At 31.8% G+C, this 24,017-nt stretch overlaps 1 protein-coding gene across 2 annotated transcripts in view; it reads right to left on the reverse strand.

The window, feature by feature from the left end:
* The window catches only part of LOC148605654 (circadian locomoter output cycles protein kaput-like), a 56,133-nt gene that overhangs the window by 24,671 nt on the left and 7,445 nt on the right, over positions 1–24,017 (reverse strand). The window contains exons 2-7 of one of the 2 annotated variants that reach the window (XM_088548357.1): positions 19,114–19,167; positions 18,035–18,186; positions 6,574–6,665; positions 2,302–2,391; positions 1,224–1,326; positions 751–771 (exon numbers count right to left, since the gene is read on the reverse strand). In XM_088548357.1, the coding sequence (XP_088404483.1) occupies positions 751–771; positions 1,224–1,326; positions 2,302–2,391; positions 6,574–6,665; positions 18,035–18,186; positions 19,114–19,167 (512 nt within the window). The remainder of the gene's footprint in view (positions 1–750; positions 772–1,223; positions 1,327–2,301; positions 2,392–6,573; positions 6,666–18,034; positions 18,187–19,113; positions 19,168–24,017) is intronic. The other variant, XM_088548358.1, reaches the window with a different exon arrangement.

Here is a 24,017-nt window from a genome sequence, read left to right on the forward strand (position 1 = left end):
GTTTTTTTTTCTGATAAGTTTCATCTACTGCCTGAAATTTAGTGAATGGCACTTGAATATAATTTCAAACTAGAGAATTGTTTATAAATATCTGTCCATCTAAGATTCATGCAGGAGATGATTACAAGACATGCTATCCTACATCTAAAATAAATTTGGAATAAATTTTGCCTGATTCTTATTTGGATCATTACTTAAAGTTTCTCTCATAACTCCTCAGTTTCAATCTTAACATTTTCCATGTTCCATTGGGGAACTGCAGTTTCAAGTTCAACTTATTTTTTCATTCAATTTAATCAGTCTAAGATACCTTTTTTAAACTACCACATAAATATTCCATTAAATTACGTACATAAAAACCTTTATCCATAAATACCATACCAAGTGGGAATAAATAAATCTTCATCTTTTAAATTTCCACCCACTATTTCTAACAAAATAAAACTTAAATGTATCCTTTAAAATTCATTTCTAGGAAAATATTTTTAACACAAAACAAATCGTGTATGTTAATTTTTACTATAAATGCACAATTAAATAAATTGAAAGGTTCTTACCCTAATAATTACATGGTGCATACCATTTTATTACCAGGAGGATGTTATAAAAGTCAATAAGATTTGTTTAATTTGTCTATAAAGAATAAGAGAATTTTAGAACATTTTTCATTTCAACAAGATCAAAATTGGAATCAATTTATAGTTACCAAAATAAATTTATTAAATGCAAAATAATTTGTTCAGTACTTACCTACTAACAACCCTTTATTCCCTGTAATTATGTGAAAATTTTGGCTTACCCACTAAAATGTCTTAATGTCGTAACTCCTCAGTTTCAATCTTAACATTAAAATGTCTTAATTAAATATCTTTATTTTGAAAATACAAATTAACCAATACAAACATTATTTATGGTCTGTAAGGTCAATAACATGCTAAAAAAACACACAAAGTTACTGTACAATGCAATTTTCTATTACTTCTTTTGAAACTGGTAGGTTTATGTAGTTTTTTTTTTTTATCAGGAAATTTATCACATGCTTCAACGAACAAAATATTTTGTCAAAAGTTTTCTTGAATACAATAGAAATTGTAGACCACGAAAATTGGTACCCCACAAACAATAATACTTTCACAGTATATAACACTTATCAATTTTGGAAACCATGCAACACTGATACCCGTAAGTATGTTAAATTTACAATATGTTTACAGGTTACTTACTGAGATTTTCTGGAGTCATGCTAACATGACACATTAAGTTATACAATTGAGATCGTTCTTTATCTTCTATAAAGTCAAACACTTGTTGATTCACAAGGTCAGACTGCAAAAGAAATCATGAAAAAATGAGACCACATGGCCAAAATCTTACAAAAATTAAAAGAAAGCTTACATCAATATAGATAAACAATTCATAGAAGTTTTATTGACATTGTTGCAAGAGTTACTGAGTTTTACTCAGAAAACACAAAATCCACAAAAAAATTTTATGAATAAAATCCCATAACTCAAAAACAAAAATATTTATAAAAACCAAAGAGAGCTCACATCAATAGAAAGAAACAACTGACAAAAGTTTAACCAGATTTAGTGGCACCATTTTTTAGCTATTGTGCAAAGAGTGAAAGACATATTGAAAAACGAACACTTGTATACTATAATACATCCAATCTAGAAAGACAGGCGTATAAAAACAAATTTTACAAAAACCAAGCTGTAATATTTCAAGTAAAAAATATTTCACAAAAACATACAAAGTTCAATAGTTCACGAAAGGGAATATAAAGACTCATCAAAATATGTTCAGAGATGTCTAAGTTCAATAGGTCGACTAAGGAGGTATAAAATCTTACCAAAAGATGTCCTCAATTAAGGATAAATAACGACTTACAGGAAGATGTCCTAACAAAGTTCAATAGGTCAAATAAGGATATATAAATATCCTCAACAAAGTATATATAGATCACTCTACAAGTTGACGTACCCCCAAAAAGTTAGAGTGGGGAATTGCTATCAGACCGTCATGGGGTCTGGGAGTAGGCCAGAGCATAAACAGAGCAGCCGAGCCGCTAGTAGGACATACTTTGACTGAGTTGTTCTGGCAAATATCCAGAAGGCTGAGCTCTGCTACCCACAACTAATGACAGACATTCACTAACGCAATCCCCATAAGGGGCAGTCATGCAAGATCTGTAAGGATAATTAAGACCGTAAAAACCACCAATCAGAATCAGATATATAGATGTCGTAACAATGATGTCAAAGTTCAACATTCAGTTAAGGATCTATAAAAACTTACAGGAAGATGTCCTAACAGAGATGTCACACTCTCCGATGCATACACAATGTTGCCTTGTTGATTAAATACTAATAAAAAACTGTCTAATGCCTGCAAATAGAAAATAAAAAAAACTGTTTAATGCCTGCAAAAAGAAAATAAAAAACTGTCTAATGCCTGCAAATAGAAAATAAAACAAAACTGTCCAATGCCTGCAAATAGAACATAAAACAAAACTGTCTAATGCCTGCAAATAGAACATAAAACAAAACTGTCTAATGTCTGCAAATAGAAAATAAAACAAAACTCTCTAATGCCTGCAAATAGAACATAAAACAAAACTCTCTAATGCCTGCAAATAGAACATAAAAAATCTGTCTAATGCCTGCAAATAGAACATAAAAAAAACTGCCTAATGCCTACAAATAGAACATAAACAAACTGTCTAATGCCTGCAAAAAAAATATGTAAGAGGGAATTAAAAGACAAAACATAAAGCTAATTAGGGAAACATGAAGGATCAAACTCACCCCTGACACTGTAATCTTGATCTTTAACTTATAACCTTGAAAGTCAATAGGGTTCCTGCCCCAAGGAAAATCTTTAACCCTATTCAAGGTAACACATACAGGTTAAAGGTCAATGTTGCAGGATCAAATAATTTTATTTCCAGTGCCGATTTCACTTTGAACAATGGTTTTATGACGATATGACTGAAGTATTGCAGGACAGACCAATAAATGTATATATATATATATATATATATATATATATATATATATATATATATAAATATATGAAAAACATTCAAATGTACAGAGAAGAGTAAAACATGCCTATAAAATTTATAAAATGCTTCGCAGGGTGCAGCTTGATACCTGCACAGAGATCAAACCCTGAACAATTCATGCAAGTATAAATTTAGCTCTGAATTTTAATTGTGATTATATATTTGACACAAGAAAATAATTTGACCAGAACTGAAGTGGTCCCTTATTCATTAACAACCAAAAAAACCCCCAACACTAATCACAGCCGGTATGGCCCCTTGTGGTTACAATTTCAAACAGCTCTTTTCTCTTTTACTCAAGTTATTACCTGCACATAAATGCTTGTTTCTGGACCCTCATTCCTTATCAGTTCAAGTCATGACCCTAAAATCTATCCCAGGCTTCCTTTTGTGGTATGGCACTTTGTGGCATAGTTTCATAAAGATCAATAGACTTATACTCAAGTTACTGTCTGGATATGAAATGTATAGAATAAGGACAAAGCCACTGATAATGATAATGACAGCATGATACCATTATAAGTTGGCAAAAAATGTGTAAAAACTGCAGGCAGCCATACACACATCTGCATTTTAAAGAATGGTATGTAAGCTTAATGTAAAAAATAAAAACAAAAGTTTTTTTTTTTTATTATTTCCTACATATGCAACTGAAACCAAATATTTAAATTTTCTTGGCCTAATCTTTCCACATTTAAATAACATGCCAAGTTCAATGTCAACAGTACTGTTTTAACCGAAAATCCCACTCAGATTTGAAACAATGGTTACAAAATGCATGAGACATAAAAATTGAAACATTGAAGAATTCTTCATTTTTTCAAATACACTGAATCATTTTTATTCAATAGATCATGCCCCTAAAGAAATCCTCAAGATTTTAACATTACTTCATATTTACTATATATAATCTGGGTTAATTGGTAAGGCTAGACTATGTATTCAGTATATCACAAAGGAGTGAAATAATGTAGGAGTATCGTGATGGATTAATTGTCTTATTATTTTCCTTTTGTTTTAATCTATCACTTCCCTTTAGTGGCAATTCCCCAAAAGCTAATAAATTACTTTCTCTCTTTCTGAGCCAATGATTAAAAATATACGTGACCTTTTAACTGACGGGCAATGATCAAATTTCTGCCAGAGGTTTCTCGCCATTTTATTTAATTTAAATTTCTACAGATTTCATAGGAAAAACTTATTCTCCTTTTGAAATTCATTCTTGCTAATGCTTTCATATTGAATCCATCTTGAATGGAAAATAATTAAAATCATTAATTACTGAAGGAGAATCTGTAGAACATTCTCAAGCAGTGTACTACTTGTAAATGAAATTTATTTTGGTATCTTATGCACTAAAATATAATCTTTCAAATATGTGATAAACCCCTGTGTGCTATATTGTCAAGCACTGTACTTGATTTAAACAACATCTTGAGCGCTATGCTACAATCTTTTAAAAAAATGATTTTCAATGCTAATAAATCCCTGTGTGCTACATTTTTCAAGCACTGTACTTGATCTAAACAACATTTTAGCACTGTGTTTTAGTTTTGTATATACTACTGTTCTTTGCTTTACCACAGACAACATATTACCTGATATATCTACCCCTGGGAAATTCAGATGCAGAAATAGTCTTTTTGTCATATTAAAATAGAAAAACTCATGTTACAAAATATGGTGTAGTACTTGTTTACAGATCGGCTGATCTCTATTTTCATATTTTATTCCCTTACTAACACTCTGTATAAAATAATCCAATATAGACCCAGTTCATGAGTACAATACCATAACCACAACAAATCATTTCTTCAATGAAATATCATTTCAGAATGTGAAAAGGAGTATTGGGGGAGTGTTATATGAACTTATTTGCAACTTCAGGCCTCAGATTTACAGAAATTTGTGGAGAACAGTAAAACCATGGAAGTATAACTTCTAGAACTACTGGTACTATTGGAGTTCTATCTGCATTACCCCCTGTTCAGTTATAATTGGTTAATTGGCTTATTGTTTAGTGCATACTGACAGCTCTTCAGGTGTCATGTCATCAATTGGTAATGACTGTGTCCACAGAAATACACGAGATAACTGGATGTTTGTGCAGTTGCGAAGGAAGTGCCATATTATTCCCCAAAAAAGAAGAATGAAATTTCATTTTTACCAACTCTTCATCAGTTGTTTTCCAGAAAATTAAAAACAATCTTTTAAAAAGTGGTCATAGATTTTTAAAAATATGTACTCCCTACTTTAAGGTATCATATTTTCATCTGATTTTTGCACCAATCCATTTATTTTGAAAGCAAAAGTAAGATGGCAATCACAGTAACCCCTTCGCAATATAAATGAACAAAAACTATACATATCCCACTGTTTAAGAGATCCGATTGACAGACTGATTAGCTGTTTTAAGAGAACTGCATGTCTCTGTATTGCAGATGGTACACACAGGGTATTTAATTATAAATTGGATGTTAATTGACCAATCCCATGTCTTTACTATGGCAGCACCACAGGAGATTAATAATATTAACAAGTACTAATAAATCTTATAGTTCCTGCCCACCATAGTAAAATAAAAGGTTCTTAGTTGGAAAATGTTGTAGTTGACACCTGGAAACTTGTCACGTGCTAAAACCAAGTGTGATTTAGCACCTCATGATTTTAAAGACCAATTTTACAGACGTGAACAAGATAAGATTTAGTTGTACAATGTTGTGACAATTACACTTCAATAATCCTTTTAGTAACGAAGTTGCTATTTACATGTACTCCTGGCATAAATATTCTATATAAGTTATGAGTGTTAATCAGATAGTACTATAGAGTATAGGTATTCTCTTTTATTGTCAGTCTAATAGTTTATACAATGTATCATTTTTAACAAAACACATGTCTTAAGGATGTTCACTGCCCATATCAGACTTAGGTATTTCATAGTACCAATACTTTTGTCCATTGACCCCCACATTTCTTTTCATAGTTTAATTAAACATACCTTAAAATGCTATTTGAGAAGTTTTTATGAAATTCTAGTTATTTTTTTTCGGGGTTTTTAATATATAAAACCTACTAAGACAAAACCTATGGAAAATCCAGAGAAATCCTTTCCTGTCAAAATTTCAAATGCTAATATCTCAAAAACGAGCACACTGACATATCTATTTTTTCTATTCATATTGTTCTAGCATGAAAGATCTTAAAAAAGAATTTACAACCCTTCAATATCATTATTATTTTGTAAACAGAGCAGAACCATGGCCTTAGCCGGAAGGAGTGCCATGGGTGCATAAATCTTTTTGCTTAAAATATTTTAAATTCCTAGAGAAAATCAGCTAAAATTAGATGTGCACCCCATTTGAAAGATGAAACTATATACAGATCACCCCCCCCCCCTCCCCCGCCTTCAAAATTTCTTATTATGGGACTGAGAACACTTAACATAACCAGAGGGGACCAGTTTAAACAGGTATCTCTGTACATTATGTATAATTACCAACCTCCAACATAAGATGCATAAATTCATCATTGGACAGAAATGAAGGCTTCCAATTCTCTTTGATTTCATGTGTTTTGGCTTGGACAGCTGTTTCTGTAAATTAAGAATAAAATTGGTTTTAATCCTTGTCCATGTAATATGTCTACTTCAGTATCATATAAGCATTTCACTGAAAACCAAAATTCTAGTATTTGTGTTATGATATGCTCATTGTTTCAAGACATGTCATTATATGAACATTGCATGCATTTCATAAACAAGTCCTCGAAATAATCATGCAAAATTTTGTAAAATCTTGAATATGCAGGATTGTGTATAAACTCAAGTACAAGTCCTTGAAAGAATCAGGCAAACGATTGTAAAATCTTACATATGCATGTCATCAAACACCCACAAATATGAATTTATGTTTTAGCTCAAATTGGCCTTCTGGTTTTTAAAAACCACTATTTCATCTCAATAGCAATGTGAAAAATGAAAATATATAAATGATGAATTGTTATTTTGCAGTTCATTTTTGTAAAATTATAAATCATGCTATTATATAACAGATCTGCCAATATTTCTATAGTAAAGAAGTGGAATTACTACCATTGGTGATCGAGTCTTCAATCTGCCAATAATTTCTTACTTCTGCCTTACTTCTGCCGGAGTCCTTAACAATTTTAACCCTTAATCAAAGCCTTTGACTATTTCTCAACCTTGGAGTATGTGAATGCATTAAGAGCTACAAAATGTTCATAATTAAATAGATAGCAAAATATCAAATGCTCCCAGTGTAATAAATTCACACTGTGAAATAAATTTGGTTATTTCACTCTTTGACTTTCACCCGCCAATACGTCACAATCATATCAATATCAATATCAATCTGCCAAATACAGAATTTAAATTTCATGTTGAAAATATCAATAAATTATGAAAAAATCTATATGATAAATAGAATAATCAACTGGTTATTGTGAGTAACCAAAATATGATAACTTGTGCCAAAAACACCCCAAGATTTAATTGATGTGAGAATCAAGTTCCATACACTCATGAAATCTAGACGTTCTTCGGCACTCCAGATAATATTTTGGTTATACACTCTTTCCAATTAATTATCCTATTACCCGTATAATTAATCTCTGCAGTTAAATAAAAAGATCAGTTAAAACTATGAATAAACAGGAATTGAACGGACAAAGAGAAATAACTCATTTTAGGGTTTTGGTCTCATTTACCACTTCAGGGTTAAATGGTCAACCTGTTATGTAGTATCAAAAACACACTGAACCTAGATCTATACATTGTAAGTGCATGATCTGTGTGTATGCTGATAAAAAGTAGTCAAAATAAAGTAGAGAATGTGTACTTTAAAACCAAATTTGAAAAATACTTCAAAAGTATATGAATATTGTTTACATGTGCAAATAATTAGCCTCCATGTTGTTAGGGAAGGAGTTCCGGACAATGCATGAGACCAAGCTTTGCTTGAAAATGCCTATGTCTAGCAGCTGTCATTTCTACAATTTTTGTTCACACTTAAATTCCTGACAGAATACAAATCTCCACGTGGTCATATTACATCCCACACAGTTTCATAAGAATGCAGCAAGCTGCTTAGAAAATAGTTTTAACAGAAAAACAGAAGGACAGACTGAGGGACAGACAGAGTGAAACCTATATATCACCCACCCCCCCCCCCAACTTTGTTTACAAGGCAGTACATGTTTTTTGTATATATAATTGATCAATATATTCTAAAAAAAACAATTCCTCAGCTTTATTATCAGTACTTAAGATCTAAAAATGTTCAACTTTTTTCCTTCCTCTTTATGCATTGTGCTTACATGCATTTAAATTGGTATGGCTTGGATGGGTATAAACATGAATTCCAAATTTTCTCACCCTTCATGATGTGTCATTTAGTATCTAAATAAGAATGGCTTTGATGGGCACACATGTTTAAACATTTTTTTTTCCCACTTTTAATACTTCAACCCTTTAAGAGCTAACTGTAAGATGTGAAGACCTTTTGGCGATGTCTAACACTATATCTAAATATAAAATAGTAAAAACATTCAAAGATCACCAAAAGGTCATCAACAAGTGTGAACATATTTTAATGTAAGCTCTTGAAGGCCCTGTGACCACAAAGTATTAAAAATATGATACTTCACCAAAATAAAACTAAAAAGTACAATAACAACACACAGACACAGGGACATGTCTGTGGACAAGGACATGTCTGTGGACAGGGAGATGTCTGCGGTGGGCTTCAACTAGTTTAATAAGGCTGTAACAATTCCCTTTAATGTAAGGTGAAAAAAATACCATTAAACAACAAACAACCTCTCAATAAAACAAACAAACCTTGTTTAATGTCGACTTTAATTGTAAACAAATCAAAGAAATCAAAGTCCCCCCCTAAAAAAAAAAATTTTCCAACATCAAACAAAGAGATTCACATAATTAGAAACTCATAAAGAGCTTATGCATCATAACAGGAAGGCATACACACCACCCAAATTAATGTTTAATGGAGTTTTCTTTCATACAGAGCTGTTCAATAATTTTGATTTATTATGGTATTTCCCTTCAATGCTATTTTCAGCATTATGTATAATGGTTTTGTGGATATGAAAACTACATAAAGCATAATAAGCTTTACATGGAACAGCTTGATACAACCACAGAGTAGAACCCTGAATAACTAAGGAAAGTATTGAGACAACATTCAAACTTGGTATATCTTTAAAATTTGATTGTGATTAGACATTTGACACAGGATAAAAATTTGACCAAAACAAAAATGGCCACTTTGTGGTCCTTAATATGGTTTCAGTCACGACCTCCAAAATCAATCTCAACCTTTTTTGGGCATGGCTTTTTGAAGTACAATATCAAAGAGATCTATACACTTTTATTCAAATTGTCATCCAGAAATTAAAAAAAGACATGTTTTTGGCCCCTTTGTAGCCCCTAATACTAAATCGGACCAATATTAACCTTGGACTACCATATGTGGTATGACAACATACAGTACAAAATTTACTAACAGTTGAGTTATTGTCCAGACATCAAGAAAGCACCCTATTAGGTTCCTCTTTCCTTAACGGTTCAAATCAACCCTATTTTTAGTAACAATGGCCATGTCTTTTAACTGATCAAAAATTCAAACTATCATTTTGTTAAGGATACCCTTTAAAACAAGAATACCAACTTTTATCATTGAATTCTGTATAGTAGTTTCTGAGAAGAAGATTTTTGAAAGTCACAAAATAACATCAAAAACAGTAAAAAATGTCCAAAAAGTGCAATAACTCCAACATGGGTCAACAGATTTTCCCCAAAATTTGACCACAGATAGATCTCTTTATGCTGAATACTTTTATTCATGTCAGAATTTGGTTAAACCTAAGGGTTTTGGATATATGTACAAAATCTGCTGTCTGAACCTTATGTTTTATTTTTAATAATGGCAGCCATGTTTTTTAACAAATCAAAAAAAAAATCCATGGTCATTTTGTGCAGAATACTCTAAGGAACAACCATCTTAAGTTTCATCCAAATCCATTCAGTAGTTTCAGAGGAGAAGATGTTTGAAGAAATTGTTGACGATGATGACAACGACAGACACCAAATTATGATAATTGCTCACATGGCCTACGGCCAGGTGAGCTAAAAAAAAAAAATACCAACCACCCTTTGGTTGTTTGAATCCTCATGGTAAATTTTTATATAAAAACCGTTGCTATAGTTCCAGCAGGAATGTGATGAATATTGTTGAGTATAAACCTAAAAGTCGTTTAACTTTTGTTTAAAACAACTGAGGCCATTAATATAATCTCTATAGTCATTTGACATAATTTGTCGATTTTTAATGACCATCCTCCAGTAATTTTTAAACCTTACTACTCCTCCAAACATAGTCTTCATATGTAATTCAAACAACAGCTATCACAGACAGGTTTTAAAAACAATGACAAAAGAGAACTATTTCATAGTATAAAATGAGAAATAATAAACTTATTATTAGAATCTGTAAGAATCAGGCAAAATTGAAAAATAATGAATGATGCTCAGAAAAAACACATGTATTTGACAATGTAGGCACATAGTACATGGTTTATTGAAGACAAATTGACAATTTGTTAATCTTAGAAGTGGAAACAGAAAAGTTACCATAGAATGATGGGGTAAAGTGATTTATTTCCCTTTGATGATGAAATTACTACACATTTCATATAATTTATACCTCAAATTACTGTCACTTAATAGAAATGAAAGCCATTTCTGCATTTCAGATAAAATTTTTTTTAAAAGATTTCAATGAAAGACTTGAGTGTGTTTTGTTTAATGATTCACCCACTGCCTGATTTTTACAGATAATGGCACTTAAGATTCAATGACTAGATGTATGACTTTTTGATATTTATAGCACCATCCTCAATCATTCTATGTCTTTATTGTCAGTAGACAATTTAACGTAAGCCTCAGGTTATTAAAAGAAATTTTAATCAGAAAATTATACAACATTTCACTATAAATAGAATAATTTTATACAATAACCTTACTTTTACGTAACTCGGCCCACAATAAGTTTGGTTGATTCTGTAACTAATAGCTTCTTCAATTGAAATACTAAATAGCTTCTTGAATTATAATTTTGCGGATTTTTCTATTTGTAAATATTTCTGCATCAATGATGTCCAAATATGGTCACAAGTATTTCTTGTAAAAAAGAAACAAAAACGTCTCTGAACTTGTAACTAAGTAATAATTAACTCACAAAAAAACTGCATTTAAGGACAATCAAGAGAACCAAGATTCTAGCAGAAATCCAGACCCATCGAAATTTTTTTAAGCACATCTGACATTCGGTCAGACACAAGGTGATGACTTGTCTGAACGAAAGACAATTTGTCTGACCGAAAAAACTCTGAACAATTTATTGACACGCTAACATTTTTGATGGGGGGTGGGAATCTCCAAGTACATTTTATTATCAAGCTGATTTTAAAACAACTGGGTATGGGCTCTTGAATTTGTTAATTTGTCACCATTATTCATTTTGGCTAGAGTGAATCTGATGAGTCTTCATAAACGAAACATGTGTACTTTGTTTTGAGTTCTTTGTATTATATATTGTTGATTTTTTAAATTTGAAATAAAGTATTGTTATTAAATTATAAAATCTATTCTCAATCTCTGGCATAAAACATAATCATTTCAAAATTCAACATTTCATCTTGATAGTCAAAACATTCACTGTCTTCATAATCATCATCAGTGTCTTTGTCACAAAGGCTCTCCTTTATGAATTTCGATGTAAAAGAAATATACTTTATTATTTTTTTCATTATTATTTTGACAATATAATGACCGCATGTTTCACATGTAAACGAGTAGCGAGACAACGGAAGGGACGATATATCAAAGGACGAAATGACGTGTAGCGAATGAACCGGAAGTTACATATTATTGTTTACAATCAAATTGATTGACTATCTCGCTAGACTGTAGACTAATTCACGTAATTATTAAAACATTCTAGTTTTATTATTCACAAAAACCACTTCAGTTTTGAGAAAATCTTCTTTAACGTAAGAAAAAAACAAGCAACGTGTATTTACCGGACCCGGGACAATTTTACCGGACAGGTCCGACGGTCCGGCAGGTTTCGATGGGTCTGAAATCAAAAGAATGTAATCCAGGGACAAAGATCAGACATGGAGAACAGACATACACAACAAAGAACATAAAGTAAGTAAAATAATACATACAAAGTAACGAAAGTAAATGAGCAACTAAGACTCCACTAAAAACTGATGTTGAGTTTTTATTTGGTTCCCTACATTGTGTATGTACATCATCTTCGATTCCTGTTTTCCTGTTCTTGCAATGTATTGGGTTTTTCCAAGCAGCTTTACAGTTGACATGTTTTTATTTTGCAGTTTTGATTTAGCCTTCATATCCCATCCCTGTATATACTGTAAAGTACTATTATTCGTGGGGTACCGATTTTCATGGGTTTTTGTGGGTAGGCCAAACCATGAAATTTGGTTCCCAACTAATAGGAGAAATCCATAGATGTGTATACTAAAAACCTCAAAACAATGAATTCAAGGATCCGCAAACTTGTGTTCATTCCATAATCCATGAAAATTGGTATCCACGATTTAAAATACTCTTACAGTATTTAAGTCATTCCACTGTGGATTTTGTTTGTTATTTCTCAATTTGTTTTGCAAAAAAGAAAGTATATGGGACAAAAGAGAAACTTTGATAAATAATTAACTTCATCTTTTTTTTGTTAGTATATTGGGGAACCTTAAGGGAAATTAAGAAAGTACACGTAATAATCTTAAAGCTCACACCACTTCGCGGTGCTCGCTACAAAAACACAGTCCTAAATCATTTTCATAAATTTAACTTGAAAAATAATTTTGAAACATTTGTTTTTAACTACATGCATAAAAAGGTGTATCTAATTCAGACAGATGCAGATAAGTAGCAGTCTGACAGGGGCAATTCATACATGACAAAAATCACACCAAGGTCACTTTAGTTTCTTTTGAAGACACAGAAAAACCCAATTTAGTTTGGCAATTGGTTATTGCACTTCCAAGAATGAGCACTTTATTGAATACAGCAGGGATACAAAATGAGCAGAAGCCTAAATTTTCATTTGAGACTAATAACTTCATGAAGTATTCTATTCTCATCAAAACTTGACACAACTGACTTCAGAAGGACTTAAAAAAAAGAAACCCTTTACTGATATTTCAAGTAGCCTCTTCTCATACTGATTTAAAATAATGACCCAAAAGACATATTTGTTTATTGGCACTAAAGTCAGGTTTTTAGAAACATGTGCCAATGAATTGAGTGCACCCATTGACAAGTCTGCACTTCACATAGGTTACTACTAAATATGTTTAAAATTTTTCATATTTTCTGTCCAATATTAAACACTGTGAGATTTAAATTTACTGTACATATTCATAAAAATAAATAATGCACCATATCATTACATGTATTATTAACTCTACTGAACAGGTACTTTTTTGACTTGCTATATTTTTTCTAATTAATAGGTAGGCATTATCATCAGGGCCAGCAAAGAATTTTTTTTTAAACATTATAGATGAAGAGAACTGAAGGTACTCTTTAGTCCTACATTTTGCCAGATCAAGTTCTGAATTAGTTTGAAAGCTTTTGCAAAGTTTTAGCTTTTTTTCAAATAGATTTTGTCTGCCTATTGCTCAAGTCAATCAAGGGTTCAAGGGTCATTTGTGTATATAGCATCTTGTTCGGATATAAAAGTTTTCAAGTGGTTCATACATACATGTACTTAACTCTATACATCAAGAGGGCTTGTTTTGACATACAATGGCATATGGATACAAAGAAATTTGAGAGACTGAGAGTGATATCAATCAGATTCCAAAGCAAAATTTCTGCCATATTATCATCACAATTTGTTTTCAGTGAATAAAATTCTACATAAAATCTTAGAAGGCAGATTTTTTTTTAATTTGACGCAAAATTGGAGACATTCTACAGAATTATTTCTTCACCATCATGGAAGAGGAAAAATATTCAATATCCTTGATCAAGTTTAGAGCGTAGCCTTGTATGTAATGAATATATCAATTCCATTATATATTAGTCTGTAAAATTGAAACATGTGACTGAAACCGACAGCAATAGTAATGAAAGTGATGCTGTAATATACACCATTAGACCTACAACCTGACAGTTCAAGACTATTCTCCATTGAAAAGTATGCCAAATTTTACCACAGGAAAGGGAATCAATATTGACCAATCTGCTGAAAACAAGTGCTAAATCTAAAGATAAATTATTTGCAATACTGCAAACTCAGAAAATTTTGTGTCTATTCAGGTTTTAAACAAAATTAGGTTGAAACTCACAATCAAAGGTTTCCAATCTTTAAAAAAGATCAAGAATTACCTGAAAACTGAATAGATCTTTTTGTGCTAACTGTGGGATAATCAATGAGCATGCACAGAACATGCTGAATATACACTTCCATGAGGAAATTTTTTTTGGTTCTATCAAAGCCCTACCTTGCAGAAGTGATCATCAACTTAATAGTAAAGGGGCTATCATGAGTAAAGGGTTTTTTGTAGAAATTTCTTGACTGCAGATGTAACAAGAGCAGTGCTTTAGGTCATACACCTTGCAACAAAAGTTATATTTCATGGAATAACAGTAATGAAAAGAAAAGTTTATCGCCACTTAAGTTAGGCCCCGGAAACCAATTTCAGACGGACAGTAGGAAGATGGACGGACTGAAAGTCGAATTCTATACTTCCCCTTGTTTGGTAAAGGTGGAGTGCAACAAAATAATTCCTGAGAAAATTTAAATTCTACATACTGGTTATTTTTTAAGACTGGTCCAATTTGGACAGAAAAATATAAGAAATATTGTACCCTTATTCAGAAGTATAATTTCCTGTAAATTTACATGTAGAAGAGAAATACATGTACAGCCAGTGGGAATCATAAGTCTTGGGAACTTTTTGCAGGATACATTTTGTATTTAGCCAGTATCTTTATATAGCTATATTTATTAATAGTTGGGCAACTATTTTGAAAATGTGAAAATTCATGTCGCATTTCGTGATATTTTTTCATACTCACTGTCAGAAAATTTGTTAAACATTGAGAAGTCATATTCTTATTTTGGGATATGGAATAATTACTCCAATTCATATTTGGTACTTGCACGGAATGACCCAATAGATCCTTTCGTGGTAAAATGATGAGCATGCTCAATATATACTTCCGTGAGGTTGGGCTTGGGTTGAAGAAAAGAATTTTCCTCGTGGAAGTGTATATCAAGCATGCTTTACACATACTGATTGACTATATGCATGAGACCAAGTTTGCTGAAAAGCACTTAAGTCCAACAGCATTATTACTACAATTTTGGACCAATAATATGCACATCCCAATATGATATTTCAACACCCCAATTAGTTTCATAACAATCCTGCTAATTGTTGAGGAGAAGTGTCAAACAACCCATGAGACCATGTTTTGCTGAAAAGGTCTTAAGTTCAACAGTCATCATTTCTACAATTTTTGTCAAAAAATAAATCCCTGACAGTATGCACATATCCATTTGGTTATATTACACCCACCAAGTTTCATAATAATGCTGCAAGCTGCTTAGAAAATAGTCTAGACAGATTGACAGACAATCAGGGTCAAACCTATAAACCCCCCCCACCCAAAAAAAAACATTTTTTGTTTGAGGGTATAAAAAATACTAATAGGATAATTAATTGGAAAGAGCGAATAACCAAAATATTACCATGAGTGTCGAAGAATGCCAAGATTTAACGAGTGTGAGGAACTTGTTTCGCACACTAGTTAAATCCTCAAGCCTTCTTGACACAAGTGATAATATTTCGGTTATTCACAATAACCAATTGATTATCCTATTTATTATATAGATTTTCTTCATAATTTATCGATATTATCAATATGAATTTTAAATTCTGTGATCGGCGGATTGATATCAAAATTGTGACGTTTTGGCGGGACAAAGTGCAAGAGTGAAATTACCGAATTTATTTCACAGTGTGAATTATCAAAAATTTATTACACTGGGAACACACTGCTACCTATACAATACTAAATATTCTTGGCTTTCATGGTAACTCAAATCAAAGACTTAGGATTTTAATTCATCAAACATTTAATAATTTTCTCAGACACAAAAATTACAAATTATCTTCAGTTTGCAGCACTGGGGACAGTTCAATCAATTTGGAACCTATGTGAACAAACACCTGCCATAACTTATCCAAATTCTCACCCCAAAGTAATAAAGATTAGATAGTTTTCCTATTTTCACAATACAATACTGGCCCAAATATTCTTAATATAACCTGTTCCCCTCAAATAGTCAATCTAAACAGCTTGATATTTTAAGCTAATAATTTCAAGGTTATACAAAATACTATTCATATCTTCCTTTGAACTGATGGCCCACTTTCAATTCTTACAACAAAATCAATACTGTAAAATACAACAATGCAACTTTTGGGTCAGAATGGAATACAGTAAAACCCATTTTCACAGAACCCGGAATAAACTGAAAACCTGTCTAAACCAAGACACATTTTAAATTCCCTTTACATCAATTTAAATGTATTGTGAACCTGGGTAAACTAAACACCTGTCTAAATAGAACACCTGTCTATACTAAGCACCTGTCTAAACTGAACACCTGTCTATACTAAACACCTGTCTAAACAGAACACCTATCTAAACTGAACAAAGTCTACAGTTCACAAGGAGTTCTGTATTGACAGGTTTCAATGTATTTGTACACAGAAAAAACAGATTTTATCTGTAGTTCTGGCGACGATTGCACAAAAAGTCGATGATTGCACAAAAAGTTGTAAGTGTGAAATTGATCGTAAATAATGACCTCAGAATGTTATTTTAGGTTGTGATGTCATTACTTACAATCAACTTTACACTTAAGACTCTTTGTGAAATGGACGCCTGGTTTCTTTTGGTTAGTTTAAGAGCACATAAAAATTAAATTTACATTTAAATGCACCTTGTGTAAGTTTAATATATTATAACATGAAAAATATTACTTTAAATTTATAGAGCTAGCCTCTGTCATCTTCGTAAGGTCTGAAACAGTTTGGGTCTAAATATTTGGATGAACCCTTAACTGCTCTCCTTCCTATGGAAAAAAAATTACTTCAAAAGACTTCCAAACCCAAAAAATAAAATATAGATGGTCCTGCTTGATGGGGGCAAATATCATTTTGAATTAAACCATGTGTCAAATACTCCATGCAAAATTAAAATCGAATTTTTCAATGGGTCTTGCTGGCACCTGAAGTTCACACATTTTCTATAAGTGTCCTTATTAACATTAAGGAGGTAGACCTAGGGTAAGGGACAAAACTCTTGAAATCGGTGATATGTTTACATCATATTCAATTTCACCAAAGCATGTCAAGCTTACATGAGATTGATGTAAAATGATGAATACAAACATTCTAATGATTTTTAAGAGTTGTGTCCCTTACCCTAGGTCTACCTCCTTACATACTACTAGATATTGTACGGATCACCTTTCTATGGCTTTAGGCCTTATCAAGTTAATTTGTAGATGTTTATCCCTCACTGTGGCTGTGCCCATCACAAAAGGCTGTTTCATTTTTTTTTCTTTCAGTTCAAATTTCCAGTTTTTTTTTCATTATGACATGAAGTCAACACTTATTGCCTAAAAGTAGTGTCATAAATATACAGACAAATTATGGAAATTTGAACTGCAGAAGAAAAATAAAAAAAAAAAGAAATAGGAGCAGGGCCTTTTGAGATGAGGTGGGGCTGAGAATCCAATAATGTACTTGATGTGGCCTAATGTACTAATGTACTATGTTCAGTTATATTAGAAGATGATGAAATACCTTGATAGTTCCTGAGATAAGAAATTGTGGATTTGAGTACTGTGGATTTGTCCATTTTCTTGGAGTTGCTAGAAGATACCATAGAACACAGTTCATGAACCAGCATGTTGAACTGGTCTCTCCTCTTTTTCTCACTGAGGTTACGATTGACTCTAAAAGTAAAAAAAAACCAAAAAAACAGTAGAAATATGCTCTGACAAGTAAAGAAATCCTTTCTCTTTCAAATTTTGCTCTGGCAATGACGGTACATTATTATGGTGTACTTTTTAAAGGAAAATTGACATGTTACATGTGTATTTTAATTATAATATAGAAAACTTAAAAAGTATGTTCGTTTAGACAGAAGGAAAAGTTTTTTTTTTGTGTAATATACATGAAGTTGTACACACAGAGCACAGTTCCATAAATTATCTCATTTCAAGAATTATCTCAAATTCTTTCTGAACTGAGATTTTGACCAATCAGTTTGCTTTAGAAAACAGCTACACCATTAGTGCATGATACACCCATCCCCATGATTGAGTTACAGTGTGACGTATAAAAAAAACGGAAGTTCTAATTTTCTCCTTAAGTATACAGACCATATGACCATTATAACAAAACAATTGTGTAAGGTTTGAAGTCTATTATACAAAGGGATCTTAAGTAACTGTGCAACAAGTGAAAAATATAAAAACCCTAAAATAAATATAGGTCAAATACATGTAACTCAATGAAGTAAATAGGTATTTCTTGTCAATGAAACACAAAAAATAAGCAAAGCATCGTGATTTCTTAAATGCCCCATTTGAGACTAAACAGAAATGAATCCAAGACAGAAATGGCCAAATTTCATAAAATAGGATGTAGGTTTTCCAACAGGCCTGGAATAGGATCCAACAATATGGGACCAATACTTAAATCTGGACACCAAATATCAAGAGGCTGTAATTAAGTAGTTGCTGAGAAAAGAGTTAGGAAAATAATTTCCCTGACTGGACCCAGCATGCTTGCCTTCATTCTCCATACTATAACCCAATTTTCATATGTAATAGCAGACCCCAATTTTACAGAATATTTTTCTTTGATCAAAATCATACCTTTTGTGATTCTGTTTGCCATCTTCTAAATCTTCACCTTGTGATGTAGTATCGCTGAATAAAAAAAGATAATACAAGTACATACATTATAATGAGTGAAATTATAACATCATAGAGATATTTGGTAAAAACAAAGCCTGTAATTTTGTCAACATACAGCACAGCTGCAAGAAGTCAACAAGATGAATTCCAGACTAATTCAGTACCTGTAAGTGTTTAGACTAAAAACTGTTGGTAAGGAAAACTGACAGAAAGGCAAACTTATAAGAATAAGATATCTTTTTACTGTTGGGGCATAAAAAATACAATGATTATTCATGAATTATTTGTGTTCAGATTATTGATGAAATATTTGGGTCCTGATGATTCATAAAATATTTGAGTTGATTATTCATGAAATATTTGCGTTCCAGTTATTCATGAAATATTTGAGTTGATTATTTGTGGAATATTTGCGTTCTGATTATTCGTAAAATATTTGAGTTGATTATTTGTGGAATATTTGCATTCTGATTATTTATGAAATGTTTTAGTTGATTATTCATGAAATATTTGTGTCCTGATTTTTCATGAAATATTTTTGTCCTGATCATTCATGAAATATGTGCGTTCTGATTATCATTAATTTTTTTTAATTAATTATTCACGAAATACCTGTGTCCTGATTTTTCATTAATTATTTGTGTCCAGCATTTTCAAGCAATATATGCGTCTTGATTATTTATGATATATTATGTCCTGATTATTCATGAAATAGTTTTGTCCTGATTAAGCATGAAATATTTGGGTCATGATAATTTATGAAATATTTGCATACTGAATATTCATGAAAAAGTTCTGTCCTGACTAAGCATAAAAAATTATTACTAAATAATGCATGAAATATTTATGTCCTAATTATTCATGAAATAGCGCTGTCCTGATTAAGCATGAAATATTTGTGTCATGATAATTCATGAAATATTTGTGTCATGATTTTTCATGAAATAATTGAAATTGAGTCCTGATTATTCAGGAAATAGTTGTGTCCTAATTAAGAATGAAATATTAGCACCAGATTATGCATGAAATATTTGTGTTCTAATTTTTCGTGAAATATATGCATACTAATTTTTCGTGAAATATTTGCATACTAATGATTCATAGAACGTTTGTGTCCTGATTATGCATGAAATAATTGCTGCTGGATGTTAAACAGACAATAATTATTTAATCAATTAAGATTATAAAGAGCCAAAGGACAATTATTAGAACTTGTGTACTTCTTTATTACACATTTCACTATACATTTCGATCAACAAATTATAGATATCAGGCGTGGATCAAAGGAAAGGAATGCAGGGGGTAAGCCCCCACCCCTGAATATATAGATTTTTTTTTTTGGGGGGGTGGGGGCCATGAAATCTTAATTCTTCCACCAAAATGTTCCCACCTTACATCACTCAGCCTTAAATACTATTTATGACCACACATACAAACAATCGAAATCCGGCATCCCCCTTGAAGATAAAATGGTGCATAAATTGCAAATAGAAAGAAAAAAAATATGACACTAACATGTTGTCATATCTTTAATGATATTAGACAATGTGCGAGTCTTAATTTTGAGTCATGATGATCTACTTATATATATATGTAATATTTACAGATTTTACAGTACAATGTACTTGAGGAGTCTAAGTCATGTTTAAGTTCAAGTTATTCTTATTGTATAAACTTTCATTATTAAATTTCCAAAACCATAACATCACAATTGGAATAGGAATAAATTTTAATAATTAAGGTCAACCCATGGTTAAATGAGGACAAGGTCAACCTTATGACTCCCATGAAGCTTATGATTAAAGGAGTCCACTTTATGACTCTAATGAACCATTTCTAACTTTCACTGAACATCTCATTGATCTTGGGGTAGCATACTGACCTAAAGTGTTGGAAGTCAGTGATAAAATTTTAGGGGAAACACCTGCTAAATGCAACTTTGAATTCAATTTTGCAAGTAAAATTGTTTCCCCTTGCTGACATTTGCTTCTGGAATTTTATATGTCTTATAAGTTCAGTTCAGAAAAAAACCAAGAAAATTAGCTTTAACAAATGTAAATAATCACAACTTGCTAACTTTAGTTCTAAGAAAAATTTCTCAAATTCAACTTGGAAGAAAGATTAATCCCAAGCACACATCCCAAAGTCTTCAAAATTGGTAGTCACTACTTCTCTGCTAAGCATGTAGAATATAGAAGATAGAGGGATGATTGGTTGGCTCAGAGCCAGAATAATGGGTCTAGGTTGGTTGATGTGCCTACCAGCCGCTTTTGCTCCTGTGAGTTAGCACATTAAAATGGCTCAGGGTGTCAGAATAGTACAAAGAAAGGCCTGTTGATTGGTCAAAGTGTTCTCTTTCAGAAAGAACAATCAAGGGAACCAAGGTTATAGCAGTAATCAAACAAATGCAATCCAGGGACAACGACCAGACACAGAATTGTGACAGAAAACAGTAACACACAACAAAGAACACAAAGCAACCAAAATATACATACAAGCAACAAAAACAAACAAGCAACTCGGACTCCACCAAAAACCGGGAAATATGTGAAACAACTGCTACTGGAAGGAAATAAAATGAATGAAACAACTGCCATAGGAAGTAAAAACAGCACACTTAATCTAGGAGAGCTGTTTGAACAAGATTAGATTATCAAAAAAAAGATATCTTATAAATTAGGATGAAGAAACTGCAAAAAAAAAATTCCAATGACTTCAAAATTATTGATTGTACATTTAAGGAGGTAGACCTAGGGTAAGGGACATAACTCACAAAGATTAATATGTTTATAGTACTTGTACACAAGCATTATTTTAGTGTTCCATGATTAAAATCTTTGTCCTAGTGACATATTTCCTTGAGAATTTGGTCTACCAGGCTTCGAACCTCATCATAGAAAGTTTATATCTCTGGCTTAGGGGACACATTCTTTTAAACTAATGTTTTAATGACAGCTCTTCCTTAAGGAGGTAGACCTAGGGTAAGGGAAACAACTTTTGAAATCAGTGATATGTTTGTATCATATTCAATTTCACAAAGGCTATCAAGCTTTCATTTGACAAAGAATGAAATTAATCTTAGTTACTTTGATGCTTACATGACATTGATGTAAAATGCCGAATACAAACGTTCCGATGATTTGTAAGGGTTGTGTCCCTTACCCTAGGTCTACCTACTTAAAGTCCAAGTACATCCAATTTGTTAATACTCATCAGCAAGTTAATGCCTATTGATTAGGTGTTAAACATTGATTTATCATTAAAGAAACTTGATATCAAAAGCGTAAGAAAGAAGACTATATGTTTAACTTCAAGTCTTAAATTGTAATCCAAGGACACAAGTTAATCATCAAAGGAAGAAGACAACACCAGCTGATTTTAACACTAGGTTCTGATGTCTGAATATCATTAAAAAAATTACAACTCAGTAAATTCAGCTTTTGTTGTCTTTTCTTCTTCTGTTTTACTGCTATGTTAGACCGCTGTAAATCCACAAGGGATCCATCTGTTTTTTTTTACCCATAAGAATTCTGTGAAAGTTTCATAAAATTCCATTTTGTGGTGTAGGAGGAAAAAAACAACTGACTTTGTTGCTAATACATCCCTATGTTTTCATATCATTTATATCATAATACAAGTCTTGTGTCTGCATTTAAAGGTTTTCACTTCCCAACAGTACATTTCTGAAATATGTCACTTCCAAGAGAAAGATTTTGAGCTACTTAGTATTCATGTTGCAGAGCCAGATTTAAATATACCATTACATCATGTATGTCTAATCCCAATAATAATTTACCATACTACTATACAAAATTTTGTATCGAGTACAAAAAATATAACCAAAACATTGAATCAATATCTACATTGAACTTAAAGCCCAATTCCTATGGTCTCCCTGATTGAAGAGTACATTTGTCTATTTAAGTGTATTAGTATTTGTAAGAATCAGGCAAAATGGGAAAAATCAGAAACATACATGTCAAAATCCCTCTGATCTGACAATAAAATTTCATTTGAAAAGCATTTCTTTTTATGAAAAGTCCACTGTTTGATCTCTGCATCATCAGATTTGTTTAGATTTTTTTCAATAGAATGTCATCTAGAAAAATTAGATTTTTGACAGAGTTATCTGCCCTTGAAATGTTCATTTTCAGGGCATTTCAATGAAATTATAATTCAATTTACTTAAAGGAGAAGACCATGTTATTGTGCAAGACATAAATCGATACTAATCTGTTAAATGTTCATGAAAATTAAACTGAAACAAAATAATTTCCTCTTCTTAACTAATTAATCAAGATTTATAATTAGGAAATTTCAATTTCCTACGCCTATGGGCGCCAACATGATTGGTTGAACTGTGACGTCACAAAGTCGGTTTGTAAAGTATAAGTAAATAGGTAATTGATTATGACGTCCGAAGAAATCGCAAATTTGGGACTTTTCCCCCATAATTTCAACCCAAAATCAACAGAAGAAGAGATTGAGGCACAACATGTAAGCAAATGTCAGACATCATTGACGAAACAACAGGATTTGCAGCCAGATGACTATTTGTCTAAGGAAAATCTTATGGCTACTTCTGAAGAATGTTCATGTTGCTGGTAAAAAAAAACTTTTAGAACATTTTTCTTTTATCATTCGTGCAATCGTAAGCTTGATGAGTCATCATGTTTTGGTGATTAGATAAACAGGATCATAGAAATATTTACGGAATATTCTTTACATATTATTTGCAGTACTTGTATCAGTACCAAACCGACTTAGCGACGTCACGAGCCAATCAGAAGCTATCGGTAAAAATCAATAAAGTCTGACTATGTTCTTCCTTCAGATAGGAGAGTTCTGCAAGATGGCTATCC

Source organism: Perna viridis, chromosome 10 (genome assembly GCF_037379345.1).
Source record: "Perna viridis isolate PV_CMFRI_1.1 ecotype Kerala chromosome 10, ASM3737934v1, whole genome shotgun sequence".
Lineage (NCBI taxonomy): Eukaryota > Metazoa > Mollusca > Bivalvia > Mytilida > Mytilidae > Perna > Perna viridis.